Source organism: Gorilla gorilla, chromosome 12 (assembly GCF_029281585.2).
Source record: "Gorilla gorilla gorilla isolate KB3781 chromosome 12, NHGRI_mGorGor1-v2.1_pri, whole genome shotgun sequence".
NCBI classification, from domain to species: Eukaryota; Metazoa; Chordata; class Mammalia; order Primates; family Hominidae; genus Gorilla; species Gorilla gorilla.
Genome location: NC_073236.2, coordinates 55,109,068 through 55,123,216, shown reverse-complemented (window position 1 = coordinate 55,123,216; position 14,149 = coordinate 55,109,068). Strand labels below are relative to the sequence as shown.

Below are 14,149 nucleotides of genomic sequence, written 5' to 3'. Positions count from 1 at the left end.
CAGCACCATGCTAGATCCCATACACCATTACTTGTTCACCCCAGCTTTTTTCCTTGTTTCTGCACCTTCTTTAACTTTCTGGCTGTTCTTTCTTATATCTTTACTGTTTCCCTTTGTAAGAATTGTCTCTCCTGCTAGGTCGGAGATTATAGGTACAGATGCAAGTCTACTTCTGCTAATGTAAGCAGGAAGGGATTTATTAAAGGGACACAGAATCATTGGAAGGGCCAAAGAAAGAAATTCCAGACTGAACTTCTTGGAATGAATATAAAATGTACACTGTAGAAGTCAATGGTCAAGGAGGTAGCTGCCTCTGCCACAACCATTCCTGCTGAAGCAGGGAGCCACTAAACCAGTCAGTGTGCCTCTGCATCAGCCGCCAGTTCCAGAGCCATGTGTCCTCCATCACATCAGGAAGCAGCTGAAATCAGAAGCCACTTCCAGAAATAATAGCTCCAGGATAGTTTATCAAAGAACTAAGAATTGAACTACCATTTGATCCAGCAATCCCATTACTGGTATATACCCAAAGGAAAATAAATCATTCTACCAAAAAGAGATATGCACCTGTATGTTTCATTGCAGCACTATTCACAATAGCAAACACATGGAACCAACTCAGGTGCCCATCAGTGGTGGATTAGATATAGAAAAAGTGGTATGTGTACACCATGGAATACTACACAGCCATTAAAAATAATGAAATTGTGTCCTTTACAGAAACATGGATGCAGCTGGAGGTCATTATCATAAGCAAATAATGCAGAAACAGAAAACCAAATACCACCTGTTCTCACTTACAGCTAAACATTGGGTAACATGGACATAAAGATGGGAACAATAGACACCGCAGAATAAAAGAGCAGAGAGGGAAGGAGGGATGAAAGGGTTGAAAAACTACCTATTGGATACTGTGCTTACTTCCTGGGTGACAAGATCAGTCATACTCCAAACCCCAGAATCACGCAATATATCTTTGTAACAAACCTACACATGTACCCCCAGAATCTAAAATAAAAGTTGAAAAAGAAAAAAAAACTCCCATACCATGCAACTTCTGCCAGGCTCTGCACCTGTAAAACTGTGCAGCACCCTGCCCCTCTCTCCCAGATGTCTTCTGCCCCACAGCAAAACCTTGTATGAATGGCCCTTTATTCAAAGGATCTCCTCAAGTACACGGGTGAAAGGGACCTAAATCACATCCAGAACCCTAGCCACGATGGAGTTTGCAAAATGTCATTTTTAATCTTTCCAGACTGTGTGAGAGAAAGAGGTTGGAGTGAATGTTGAACAAGAAAATTTACATATCTACTATGCTGACATTTTATATTTGATATTGGGAGCCTCAGATGCATTAGCCAACACTTATTTTCATTGTTGCTTAATCATTATTTTAAATTGAAAAAATAACTTTCTTTTTGTCAGGTGTTTCAATACTTTATCAGCAAAGTGCGTCAGAAGCTGCACGTTGTTCTCTGCATGAGCCCAGTTGGGGAGGCCTTTCGGTCCCGATGCAGGATGTTTCCATCGCTTGTGAATTGCTGCACCATTGACTGGTTTGTGCAGGTTGGTGACATCCCAGGATATCTCTTTGAGAAGTTGGACTTGCTTGACTTTAAAGGGGTAACACATTGTCCAAGAGTAACTCATGGGTACTTGTATTAGCTTTAAAGCCTACTAGGAATTTATTCATATAGAGAATGACCGTGACAATCGTAGAACAAAGACAAAACAGAATTTGTAAAGGAAGAGACCATTGAATTTAGCAATGTGGAAGTTATCAGTGATCTTGACAAAATCTGTTTCAATGGATGGTGGGAGAAAGGGTTCAAGAGAGAAGAGGGGAGAGAAATCTGAGTCAGTGGTTATAGGCAACACTTTTGAGTTTTGCCCCAAAGGAAAGCAGAGAGATGGGGCAAGAGCTAGGGGACATGTGAGGTCAAGAGAGAAGTATTTTTAAATGTGAAACACAAGTGGCATGCATGTGTGCTGATGTAAATGATCCAGAAAAGATAAATATATGGATGATGCAGCATACCGAGTTAAGCACTGTGGGACCAGTGTCCTTGAATAAGCAAGAAGGGATGAGAATGAGTCATCAAAGAAGGGGCTGACCTGGTCAGGGTGCATCCACAGCCTACCCCTGAGTAACAGGTGGGGAGGCAGAATATATGAGCACAGATGCAGGTAGGTAGGAAGATGTGGGGGTAAGAGGTCATTGAAGTTCTGTTTTCATTGCTATTGTTTTTTAGTGATATGGGCAGTAGGGTCATCAGCTTAGAGTGAAAAAGAAAGACTAAGTGTCAGCAGTTTAAGGAAGTAGAATCCGGTGTGAAATACTCAGGAGAGCATAAAACTGATATATTAGACAATGTAGAAGCATTTCTGGGCTGCACTAAGCTAATTATCAAAAATTTAAAGTGATACTAATTGGCAGCCATGCTCAGCTGCACAGTTGCAGGCATGAAGTAAGAGAGTTGCATTTGACCAATGTTCAAGTGAGTTCAAAGAAGCAAGAGAGGAGCAAAGGAGTTGAGGTGTGCAGGGCAGTGATTATAATGATGGACGTGAGGTCCCAACTATGTAACAAACAGAGTGAGGACGTAAGGTCCCTGTAACATATGTGATTTATTTATGGAATTCTAGAAGCACCCAATCATTAATTCATTCAGTCAACAAATATGTATTGAGCAACTTCCGTGTGCATGATACTGTGGAGACATACTGGTCACTAAATGCAGACCCAGGCACCCCTCAAATGGACAGAGCCCTTCAGTTCATTAAGCACCATAGACATGAGTAGGAGTTAACTAGGTGAAGAGGGGACTGGGCAGGGAGGAGTTCCCGAGAAATATGTTTTTCTTGGTATTAAACTGTATGTTATTGAAATGACACAACAGATTTTCTAGATTTTTCCTTGATTCACAGTGGCCCAGAGAAGCACTTCTTTCTGTGTCAAAGACATTTTTCTCACAAGTCGATGCTGGAAATGAAGAACTGAAAGAAAAGCTTCCCTTGATGTGCGTGAACGTTCACTTGAGTGTCTCCAGCATGGCAGAGCGCTATTACAATGAGCTGCGCAGGCGGTACTACACGACACCCACCTCCTACCTGGAGCTTATCAATCTTTACCTGTCCATGCTGTCTGAAAAAAGGAAGCAGATTATTTCAGTAGGTTCAATATTATCCATGAAAATATTGTTTTGCTTGAACTCAGAACTTTTGAGAATGCATGGAAACTCTATGCACTGTCTTACCTGTCAGGGCCCTGTATTAGTCCATTCTCGCACTGCTATAAAGAAATACCTGAGACTGGGTAATTTATAAGAAAAGAGATGTAATTGGCTCACAGTTCTGCAGGTTGTACAGGAAGCATAGTGCTGGCATCTGCTCAGCTTTTGGGGAGGCCTCGGGAAACTTTCAATCATGGTAGAAGGTGAAGAGGAAATAGGCACATTTTATGTGGCAAGAGCAGGAGCAAGAGAGAGAGGGGGGTGGTGCCACACACTTTTAAACACCAGATCTCACAAGAACTCACTATCATGATGACAGCACCAAAGGGAGGATGGTGGTAAGCCATGAGAAACTGTCCCCATGATCCAATTACCTCCCACCAGGCCCCACCTCCAGCATTGAAGATTACATTTCAACATGAGATTTGGGTGGGGACACAGATCCAAACCATATCAGGCCCTCTCCATCCTGACATGTGCCCCTGACAACCTAAAATATGACCAAAAAGTGTTTCCTGCTGTTGGTCTGAGGGCCTTCTCCTTTTCAATAATTATATATATTTTCCTTCTGCCATTTATGCAAGTATCCTTGACTCAGTAGAATGATATGGGCATCACAAGACCATCAAAGTTACGCAGTGAACTGGTCATCTCTGTGGTATTTAATACAGAGGAAAACATTTTGTTAAGCAATACAGATGGTGTTTTAAAGAACATGTGCCAGTGGTTCTGACTAAGAGCAAGGACTGGGGTATCAGCCAAACTGTGTACAGCCTATGTTCTGCCTCTGGCTATGCAACTTTGAGCACATTAGTAACTTCTCTAAGCCTTAGTAGAAAATAAGGCTAAAAGAAAATCTGTATCTACCTCTTGGGTTGTCGTGGAATTTAAGACACTTTGTTAGTGAATTCCTGAAACTATGATCTGACACATATAAAGTGCTCAGAAAATAGAAGCTGCTGTCATCATCATCATCAGGAAATTAACACGACCTACAATTTTCTACATTTTAAACACACTAAAAATGGAAGCACTTACAATATAGATATTTAAATTTTTTCAGAGGATTTTTACCTGGTTAAATGCCTGCCTTGTGAAATAACTTGACTGATATTTTTGAAATCTGCCCATTTGAACCAAGCTTTTTTTTTTTTTTTTTTGAGATGGAGTCTCGCTCTGTCACCCAGGCTGGAGTGCAGTGGCACAATCTCGGCTCACTGCAACCTCCGCCTCCCAGGTTCGTGCCATTCTCCTGCCTCAGCCTCCCAAGTAGCTGGGACTATAGTCACCCGCCACCACGCCCGACTAATTTTTTGTATTTTTAGTAGAGATGGGGTTTCGCTGTAGCCAGGATGGTCTCAATCTGACCTCGTGATCCGCCCACCTCAGCGTCCCAAAGTGCTGGCATTACAGATGTGAGCCACTGCCCCAGCCATGAGCCAAGCTTTCTGACTCACCTTCGAAAAACAGTTCTTCCCAGGTGTCTCCTTACCAGATACCAGCCCTTTGATCATGGTCAAGAGTTTTCTACCACAGGGAAGTAGGTTTCAAATCCAGCAGCTAGAGCTACACCCTCTGGACGTCATCTCCCTAGGGGTCCTCAGCCCTGCTGGCCAGAGCAAACAAGCTCCCAGAGCGGCAGCCTCCAGGGATTCACATCTGGACCTGTTCCTCACTCATTCAACATGCTACCACAGGGAATAAAAACAGTACCATGTGGTCCTTACTCTCAGTGAGCCACAGCCCAGTGACGTCCCACTGCTGTGGCCAGAGGGCATGGATCCAAACAACTGTGATGAATGTCATGGCCATTTCTAGAGTTCCATTATCTGAACATTTCCCAATTTGTAATATGTTCACAACCTGAATTATTACAAACTGATTTACCAATTCTGTAGATGTAAAAGTCTAATACATGAGTAATATGTGTTTGATACCAGTAAACTTAGAGTTTATAATACTCATTATAATATAAATTTTCATTGTCACTTAGGCACGAGATCGGGTGAAGAATGGTCTCACCAAGCTACTAGAAACAAACATACTAGTAGATAAAATGAAATTAGATCTTTCAGCTTTAGAGCCTGTACTTTTAACAAAATCAGAAGATGTTGAAGCCCTGATGGAAAAATTGGCAGTGGATCAAGAAAGTGCCGATCAGGTATGCTGCAGTTCCTGAGAATGTGGAAAAGGCTTCCATCAGCAACTGATCACTTATATATAATGAGACACGATTGGATTTTTTTATTATATATGTTATTAAAATAATTAAGTGATAGATTTAGCAAAGTTTTTTTTTTAGCAATTTAACAATGCTTTTAAGTTGTAAACAATCTCCCTTTACTAAATTAGTTTGGCTCTGTCCTCAAGAATTGATGCAGCCCAATGAATGGGACAGAGAATTGTGAGAAAAGCAGCACCTACAAATATAAAGCAACTATGTCTCTCCTAAGATGGAACTGTTTGTTATAATAAGTTTATATTCATTATGCTATTGGCATGGCATAGATGGACAAAGGAGAGCATAAAATGCAATCTAGCTAATTCCTTTCCATCATTACTCTAATCCAAAGGGCAAATATGACTCACTATTATTGGCTTTGTTTTGAATATTAAAATTCAAATAATGAGGCCACTTAAGCAGTCATGTTTCAATGGTTAGGTCCGTAACACTGTGCAGGAGGATGAAGCAACAGCAAAAGTCAAAGCTGAAGAAACGCAAGCAATAGCTGATGATGCTCAAAGAGATCTTGACGAGGCACTACCTGCACTAGATGCTGCCAATAAAGCACTGGATTCCTTAGATAAGGCAGATATATCTGAAATCAGAGTTTTTACAAAGCCCCCAGATTTGGTCATGACAGTAATGGAAGCAATCTCCATTCTTTTGAATGCCAAGTGAGTAATTCAGAGTCATGTATTGCCATGATACCTGGTAAGAGTTCTTTACTGTTTTCCTCCACGGTAATGTATATATTCATTCCCTTCTCCACCTTCTCATTGCTTCAGCTGGTCATTCAACAAATTGATTCAAGGAGCATTTTCTTTCCCAGCATCTATTTTGTACTAGATGGTGGAAGATATGTTTTTCTCTACAAGATATACACAGGCTAGTGGGAAGACAGACATGAAAACTAATAATTTCATTGCAATGTGAGAGTTGTGTAGTATTGGGAGTGCTGAGAAAACAGTGCCTAAGCCCAGCTGGGATGTGCAAGTAGGTTTTTTGGAAAACAATGCTCAGTTGGATAGTGGGACCATAGGCGAGCTCAGGAATGAGCTTTGATGTTCTTGGAGTGGGATGGGGCTGGGCAGGAGGCCAGTGATTGCATCACGAAAGGTCTTAAATGCTGCACTAAACACTTCAGATTTCATCTTGGAGATATGTAGTTTTCAAACTTTCTTTAGTGATACAAACTTTTTTTCAATAAAATTATGTTGTAATGAACCTTTCTATGTAAAACTAGGCAAAGGGCTCAGAGTACCACATCACCACCAGGCTCCCAGGAGACAGGGTGGAGAGGTTCCCACTGACCCTTAAACTGGTACCTCGGTAGGACCCAGAGAGCTCTGCAGAGCACAGATAGAGAGCTGTGGGCAGAAGGGACTGAGAATCGTTGAACGTTTTTTATCTAATCAGATTTTCATGGTAGGAAGATCAATCTGGCAAAAGTTCAGAAGAACAAAGTTCAAAGAGACATAAAGCCCAGTTAGAAAGCAATTGTAGTGTCCTGGCGGGTGATTTTAAGGGTGGGAACTATGATAAAGGAGGTAAAATGTGAGTGCCTGCGGCATTTTAAAAATAAAACTATTGTTTCTATAATGCCTCCCATTTCTAAAACTGTGATTTTATAATTCTTTCTCTACCAAAGCTGGGTCGCATGGAACCTTAGTCACCCATTTTCTTTTCGCCCCCTGAATTAATTGTGGTGCACCTAACTACCAGTTACTAAAATTATAGTACCAAGATTAAAATTATCCACTTATTGGGATAATATAATGTTCTCAAAGAAATACATTTCTTTTGTTCTTATATTACTTCATTTCAGTGCCATTAATATATCATGTCTGTCTTTCAGGCCTGATTGGCCATCAGCAAAGCAACTTCTTGGTGACTCTAACTTTCTAAAAAGGCTTTTAGAATATGATAAGGAGAACATAAAGCCTCAGATATTGGCAAAGCTTCAAAAGTATATTAATAATCCTGATTTTGTGCCTGAAAAAGTGGAGAAAGTGTCCAAAGCATGTAAATCTATGTGCATGTGGGTAAGAGCTATGGATTTGTACTCTCGAGTGGTCAAGGTCGTCGAACCAAAAAGAAAAAAGCTCCGCGCCGCACAGGTACATTTTCTGTATTGTGATATTTTATAGAATCGAAGGCCATGATCGCCAGTCATTTCAAGTTCTCTGTATAATGTTACTGTGGTCCTACGCAATATAGACAGTGACAAAACTCTTGGAAATTAGCTTTTGTTTTAAACAAGAGCTGGCAATTTTTTTTCAGAAATTGCCTCTGAAATCAGCCTTCTTTCAGCATAAGAGGAACATGAGTTCCTCAGTATATTCATCTGAAAAAAAGGGAATTAATCTCTTTCTTTAAGGTACTTTTTACCTCAAGCATCTGATGGTCTGTATTTCCGTTTGCTAAATACTTCCATGGTTGATGGTGTCATCTGAGGTTTTAGAACCAGCTTAACCCTGTCATTGGATGTGAGGCCCTTCATCTTCCCAAGAAGAAAAAAGAATAATCATTTAGTGGAGCAGGTTACTGAAAGAACTGTGGCTATAGAGCAGGGGTTGGCAAACTTTTTCCATGAAGACCCAGAGAATAAATATTTTATGCATTGCAGGCTATATGGTCTCTGCAGCAAGCACTCAGCTCTGCTGTTGCAGCACAGAAACAGTCATTGACAATACATAGATAAATAAGCATGACTATGTTCCAATATAACTTTATTTTATTGACACTGGAGTTCAAATTTCACACAATTATCACATTTCATGAAATATTCTTTTAAAGATTTTTTTCTAATTATTTAAAAATGTAAAAACCATTCTTAGCTTGCAGACTGTACAAAAACAGGCAGCAAGCCTACAGGCCATAGTGTGCCGACCTCTGATGTGGAGAACTAGTTAGGAAATATTAGTTTCCACTATGGCATGAATATTTAATTTGTTGCATCATTTAAAATTAATAATCCATATGATACCTAATTCATCCCAAATGCTTGGTACACCTGTTTCTCTATTATGATTTATTTTGTTGGGCTTTATTATTGATTTTGTTTTGTTTCATTTACTTCTGTTCTTGTATTTTACTCTAATTTATGTTTGTTTTAACTTTATGTATCACATCAAAGTCTTTTTGGACATGAAAAGAGGAACATATATGAATTTTTTTTTTGATCTGTATTATTAATGGGCAAATTCAGCCTTTTTTTGGCCCTGTTCTTAAACAGTTGCTTGATTTTATTAGGCTGAACTTGACATTACCATGGCTACCCTGAGAGAAAAGCAAGCATTACTAAGACAAGTAGAAGATCAAATACAGGCCTTACAAGATGAATATGACAAAGGTGTAAATGAAAAAGAAAGCCTGGGTAAGTAACTCATAAAATTTACATTGGCCAGGAAATGCCTGATTTTCAGAAGTAGGAAGAAGTTTTTGGCAATCAGGTTTCAGCTTTTATCCAATGTGTAGAATGTATTTTCATTAGCCTCCTAGGATCAAATAAGAACTCATGTGTTTTATATATTCAACATCCTGTACCTGAACAAGCCTTACTGGAGCATGTTACATTAAAACACAAAACAGTATGTGAATTTGATCCAGAAGCTAAATACTACAAGGATACAGAAAGCACTGTCTTCAACCAGAGTAACGGAGTATCAAAAAAGAGTTTTCGATATGGAAAAGGCAAACTTAGACTTGGTTCTCAAATGGGAATTAATGCTGAATTGGTGTAAGGTTTCATAGAGATGTATTGACATCATTAGCTAAATAATGCTATTCTGCTATAAAAAGAAACAGGTAAATAAGCTTTTAATACTTTATGAAAATATTTAATAGTATAATCTGATTTTCTTAAAATTTTTCTAGCAAAGACCATGGCCCTGACAAAAGCACGTCTAGTACGTGCTGGAAAGCTGACGGCAGCATTAGAAGATGAGCAGGTTCGATGGGAAGAAAGCATACAGAAGTTTGAGGAAGAAATATCAAATATCACTGGGAACGTGTTCATAGCAGCAGCTTGTGTGGCCTACTATGGGGCTTTCACAGCCCAGTACAGGCAGTCAGTGAGTAACCCTGCTTTCTGTAAGGAGGGGTAAGAAGCAGCTGAAACTGGAGCCGGGGGTGGTTCATTTTTCTGAGTTCAGATGGAGGCTCTCCACTGTAGAGGTTCTTCATGGTAGAATTTCTTTATATATTTCACAGCCCTTCACTTCCCCATCAGCCAGTGATGGTCTACCCCTAGGCTTTCCTTAACACGTTCCTTGCTTTCCTTCTCCTGTCTTAGAAAGCTATTCATCATTTACACAGCTCAAAAACCTGGGGGAAGGAAAAGAGACAGTGAGTCCCCTACCCTTATGATCACAAGTGGCATGTAAAGCCAGCCTGGATGAGATGTTCTCAATTGGTGAAACTGCAACAGAGGGCCAGTCAAAAGAAAGGAGCAGGCAGGACCAGGAGGAATCTGTGCTTCCTTAGGCTTTTATCTCTATAAGAAAGAAAGCCTCAGCTGGGTGCGGTGGCTCATGCCTATAATCCCAGCACTTTGGGAGGCCAAGGCGGGTGGATCACCTGAGGTCAGGAGTTCAAGAGCAGCCTGGCCAACACTGTGAAACCTCGTCTCTACTAAAAAAAAAAAAATACAAAAATTAGCTGGGCGTAGGAGCAGGTGCCTGTGATCCCAGCTACTGGGGAGGCTGAGGCTGGAGAATTGCCTGAACCCAGGAAGCGGAGGTTGCCGTGAGTGGAGATTGCGCCATTGCACTCCAGCCTGTGCAGCAAGAGCAAAACTCTGAAGAAAGAAAGAGAGAAAGAGAAAAAGAGAGAAAGAGAGAAAGAGAGAGAGAGAGAGGGAGAGGGAGGGAGGGAGGGAGGAAGGAAGGGAAAGAAAGAAAGAGAAAGAAAGAAAGAAGGAAGGAAGGAAGGAAAGAAAGAGGGAAGGAAGGAGGAAGGAAAGAAGGAAGAAAGGAAAGAAAAGGAAGGAAAGAGAGGGAGATAGAGGAGAGAAAGAAAGAAAGAGAAAGAAAGAGCCTTTCATTTATCAGAGAATAAAAGTTTCATCTACATGCATTTTCCAGGAAATGAAATTATTTGAAAGAATTTTAGTCATTTTTTTGAAATGTCTTCCTAAAAATGTTTACCCTTGTCATTGAGTTATAAAACCTGATATAATACTCTCATATAGACTCTCCAGGAGCTCTAAGCTCTTAGGGTGCCATATTTCTCACTGGGGCCAATTGTGCTTTTTGGGGACAGACAGCTCTCTCTTCTGCACCACTCATTGAAGGAGGTCATATGCCAACATCCCTTTCCCTCATCTACTGATTGCTTGTAAACCCTCAGTCATTGTGATAACCCGAAACTTCTCCATATGCTTTCAGACTCTCCCAACAGGGAAAATACAAAACTGGTTGAAAACCACTGCGACAACCCAGTCATTTACACATGAGACAACTGAGGTCCAAATAGAGGGAATGATGTTTCCAAAGTCACATCTAACTAATGGTATAGTCAGAGTACCTAGGCCTGATTTTGGTCTACTTCCTGTGTCCCATGCTCTGATGCAAGCACATCTGTGGAGACTGGGAGGGCTTAGCTCTTCAGCCACTGACTTACCACTGCCCACCACATTTTGCATGTGCCCTTGTTTACTGAGTGTTCCTGACTCTACTCAAGTAAGCTTTCCGCCTTCTACAGCTTATAGAGTGTTGGATCCAGGACTGCCAGTCTCTGGAGATCCCAATCGATCCTTCCTTCAGTCTCATTAACATTCTTGGAGATCCCTACGAGATACGGCAGTGGAACACTGATGGGCTGCCCCGTGACTTGATATCAACAGAAAATGGCATTTTGGTTACTCAAGGCAGAAGATGGCCTTTAATGATTGATCCCCAAGATCAGGTGTGTAGCAAATGCTTAAGAGAGTGGCTTTTGGTTCTGCTTAATGTTGAGCTAGCTATTAAAAATTATAAAAGTGGGCTTCAATGTACTTGGAGATTTAGATTTAACATACATGGAGATTTAGACCCAGAAGAGAGTGTTAAAGTCCTATAGTCCAAGTCCCTCATTTTGTGGATGAGAAAGTAAGAAAGGAAGAATTGAAGTGCTCCCATACTTGATTTTGATTGGTTTTGTTTAGGGGAATGACCATTCATTTTTTGTTTTCTGTGAGGGCAGAAATCCACAGATCTTCATTCTTCTGTAGTCCTTGTTCCTAAAAGGGCTGAGGAATGAGAGTGAAGTCAGGGTATGATCAAATTTTAGGGCAAGCCTGACTGGAATTTACAGTTGACAGCATCCCATTTTCTGACTCCGTAAGTTCATGGATCAGGTTGTACTAAATAGGGTTTGGAAGAGGGAGCCACTGTGGAAGCAAGGGAGACCAACATGAATACCATAAGCATGAACTCTGTTCCCAGATGACTCTTTTCTTTATTTCTTCCACATTTAAACAAAGAGAAGAGTCCCAAACATTGGGCTTAAAAGATGTCTTTATTGTCGAGGGACAGGGGAGTATAGTTTATATATTTCAAATTTGTTTCTAGATTGAATAAAATTTCCACACTTTCTTCTAAAGCTTTCACTTTCTAGCCATTTATTATGCTCTGAAGCAAATGTTCTGCTCTGTGCTTTTCCAAACAGGCAAACCGTTGGATAAGGAACAAGGAAAGCAAAAGTGGTTTAAAGATCATTAAGCTTACAGATAGTAATTTCTTACGAATACTCGAGAATTCAATCCGACTTGGTTTACCTGTCTTACTGGAAGAGGTTTGATTTTCACTTCCTTTTCTCATGTCAGTCCCCAACTTTCAAATCATATCTGGAATCCTATATAGGCCACATCCCCATCATGCTAAAGACACCAGTCAACTCCATTTTCAAATTGGTCAAACCAGTTCCTCTTCTCCTTAAACAATACATTATCACATTGCAAGAGGGGTGGGAGGGAGGACCTGTTGACTTCCAGACATTGTTTTAGTGTTAAGAGGGCTGGCCTCTGTTTCCTGACACTGCTGTTTCACAGGCCTCTTTATGGCCCTTGATGGTGAGCTGCCCTGAAAATTCACAACAGTAGTGCAGTCAGGATTATGTACATACAATAATGATGCGAAGCCAGTAAAATATTCTAGTGGGTATAAACATTATTTTTTACTCGGGCATAAGTCAGAATTGGATTAAGTGAATTAGATGAGAATTAACTTTTGTTAAAAAAAAAAAAAGAAGAGGAAGAAGAAGGGAGGGCAGTGTTGTTTGTTGAGTCTAGGTGCTCCATTTCTTTGGCTATCATTGCAAGAATGGATGTTATTTAAAATTGTTCCCTCATTCAAACATTATTTGAGAACCAGTGGCAAAACATGTAGATGTGGTTTCTGTTCTCAATAGCTTACAATTGAGGTGGGGACAGAGACAGTAAACAGAGAACGAAAGAGAGAAGAAATGAGAGAGGGAGGGGAAGAAACTTGTTATTAGAGGTTTGAAAGGGTAAAGAGGGGGATGGGATAGTCACCAATGGATAGGCCACCAAGGCTGGTCTGACTTAGATATGTGGATAAAGGGAGTAATCTAAGCTGTGACCTATGTGATGAGCTCAGCCATATGCCAGGCTTAGAGAGAAGGGCTTCCCCAGCAAAGGGAACAGCACAAAGGCCCTGGGCACAAAAGAGATTGGTTAATGATCATGGTTTATTTTCCTATAAGTAATAAAAGAACAAGCGAGCCAAAACATGGGCTGTGAGTTGAGTCTCAGTTTAACCGTGCCTAGAAGTATCACTGCTTCATCAGAAAGAAAGAAAGCTCAAAAAGACCATGGACCAGAGCAGTTTAGCTGCAGCACCTGCATGATGACTAGGAATTGTAATTAATATGTTAGCATTAACTAATATTTATTGCATGTTCACTCCATGCCAGACTCTGTTCTCAGTATTTTATGTATATTAACTCATTAATCCTCACTGCCCCATCACAAGATAGTTACTATTGTTATTCCATTTTGTCAGTGAGGAAACTGAGGCATGGAAGGGTTGCATAAACTATCCAAGCAACCTTGCCTGCCTAGGAAATCCACAGGTTACACTATTCCCCACTCAAGCCACAAAGAGCACAAGAGACCTCAGTGTGACCAAGCTTGGCCTTGACCAACACAAGGGTGATTCTGTAATGGATCCCAGTCACAGGAGAGAGTGAAGTCTCCAGAAAACTTTGCACAGGTATTTTAGCTCCAAACTGGACTCCTGAACTCAGGTTTACTTTATGACACGGGAGATCCTGAGGGACTTTCCTCTTTCATGGCAGCAGACAAAAGGTTTTCTGTGATGTTCTGCCTCTGGACAGAAGAGTGTTTTAACTGTAGCAGAGTGCTCTTGGGAGAGGGGGTGGTTCCTTGTCAGGGCCCCAGCCAGGAACAGGACGCTCTGACCAGTCCTCCCCAACTCTCTGTGTCTTGGGGTCATCAGCATTATACACCTAGCTGCTTTCTACATTTGCTAGGGTGGTGTATTCAAACTTTGTCTCCACCCATTCATGAGTATGAAATCAGTTTAGACCATCTCAATCAACATTTTCAAATGAAATAAAATTTTTTAAACCCAAAATTATATTGAATAAAGGTAAATTTTATCTCATAAACTTTTGTTTGAAGAATTTGCATGTGTGGGTACCATGTCACAATGTGGAACAGATTTGTTAA

At 40.6% G+C, this 14,149-nt stretch overlaps 1 protein-coding gene across 1 annotated transcript in view; it reads left to right on the top strand.

The window, feature by feature from the left end:
- The window catches only part of DNAH6 (dynein axonemal heavy chain 6), a 364,719-nt gene that overhangs the window by 243,346 nt on the left and 107,224 nt on the right, over positions 1–14,149 (top strand). The window contains exons 48-56 of the mRNA XM_063695744.1: positions 1,426–1,566; positions 2,929–3,171; positions 5,227–5,394; positions 5,896–6,131; positions 7,313–7,574; positions 8,710–8,833; positions 9,334–9,530; positions 11,161–11,364; positions 12,106–12,231. Coding sequence (XP_063551814.1) covers positions 1,426–1,566; positions 2,929–3,171; positions 5,227–5,394; positions 5,896–6,131; positions 7,313–7,574; positions 8,710–8,833; positions 9,334–9,530; positions 11,161–11,364; positions 12,106–12,231 — 1,701 coding nt within the window. The remainder of the gene's footprint in view (positions 1–1,425; positions 1,567–2,928; positions 3,172–5,226; positions 5,395–5,895; positions 6,132–7,312; positions 7,575–8,709; positions 8,834–9,333; positions 9,531–11,160; positions 11,365–12,105; positions 12,232–14,149) is intronic.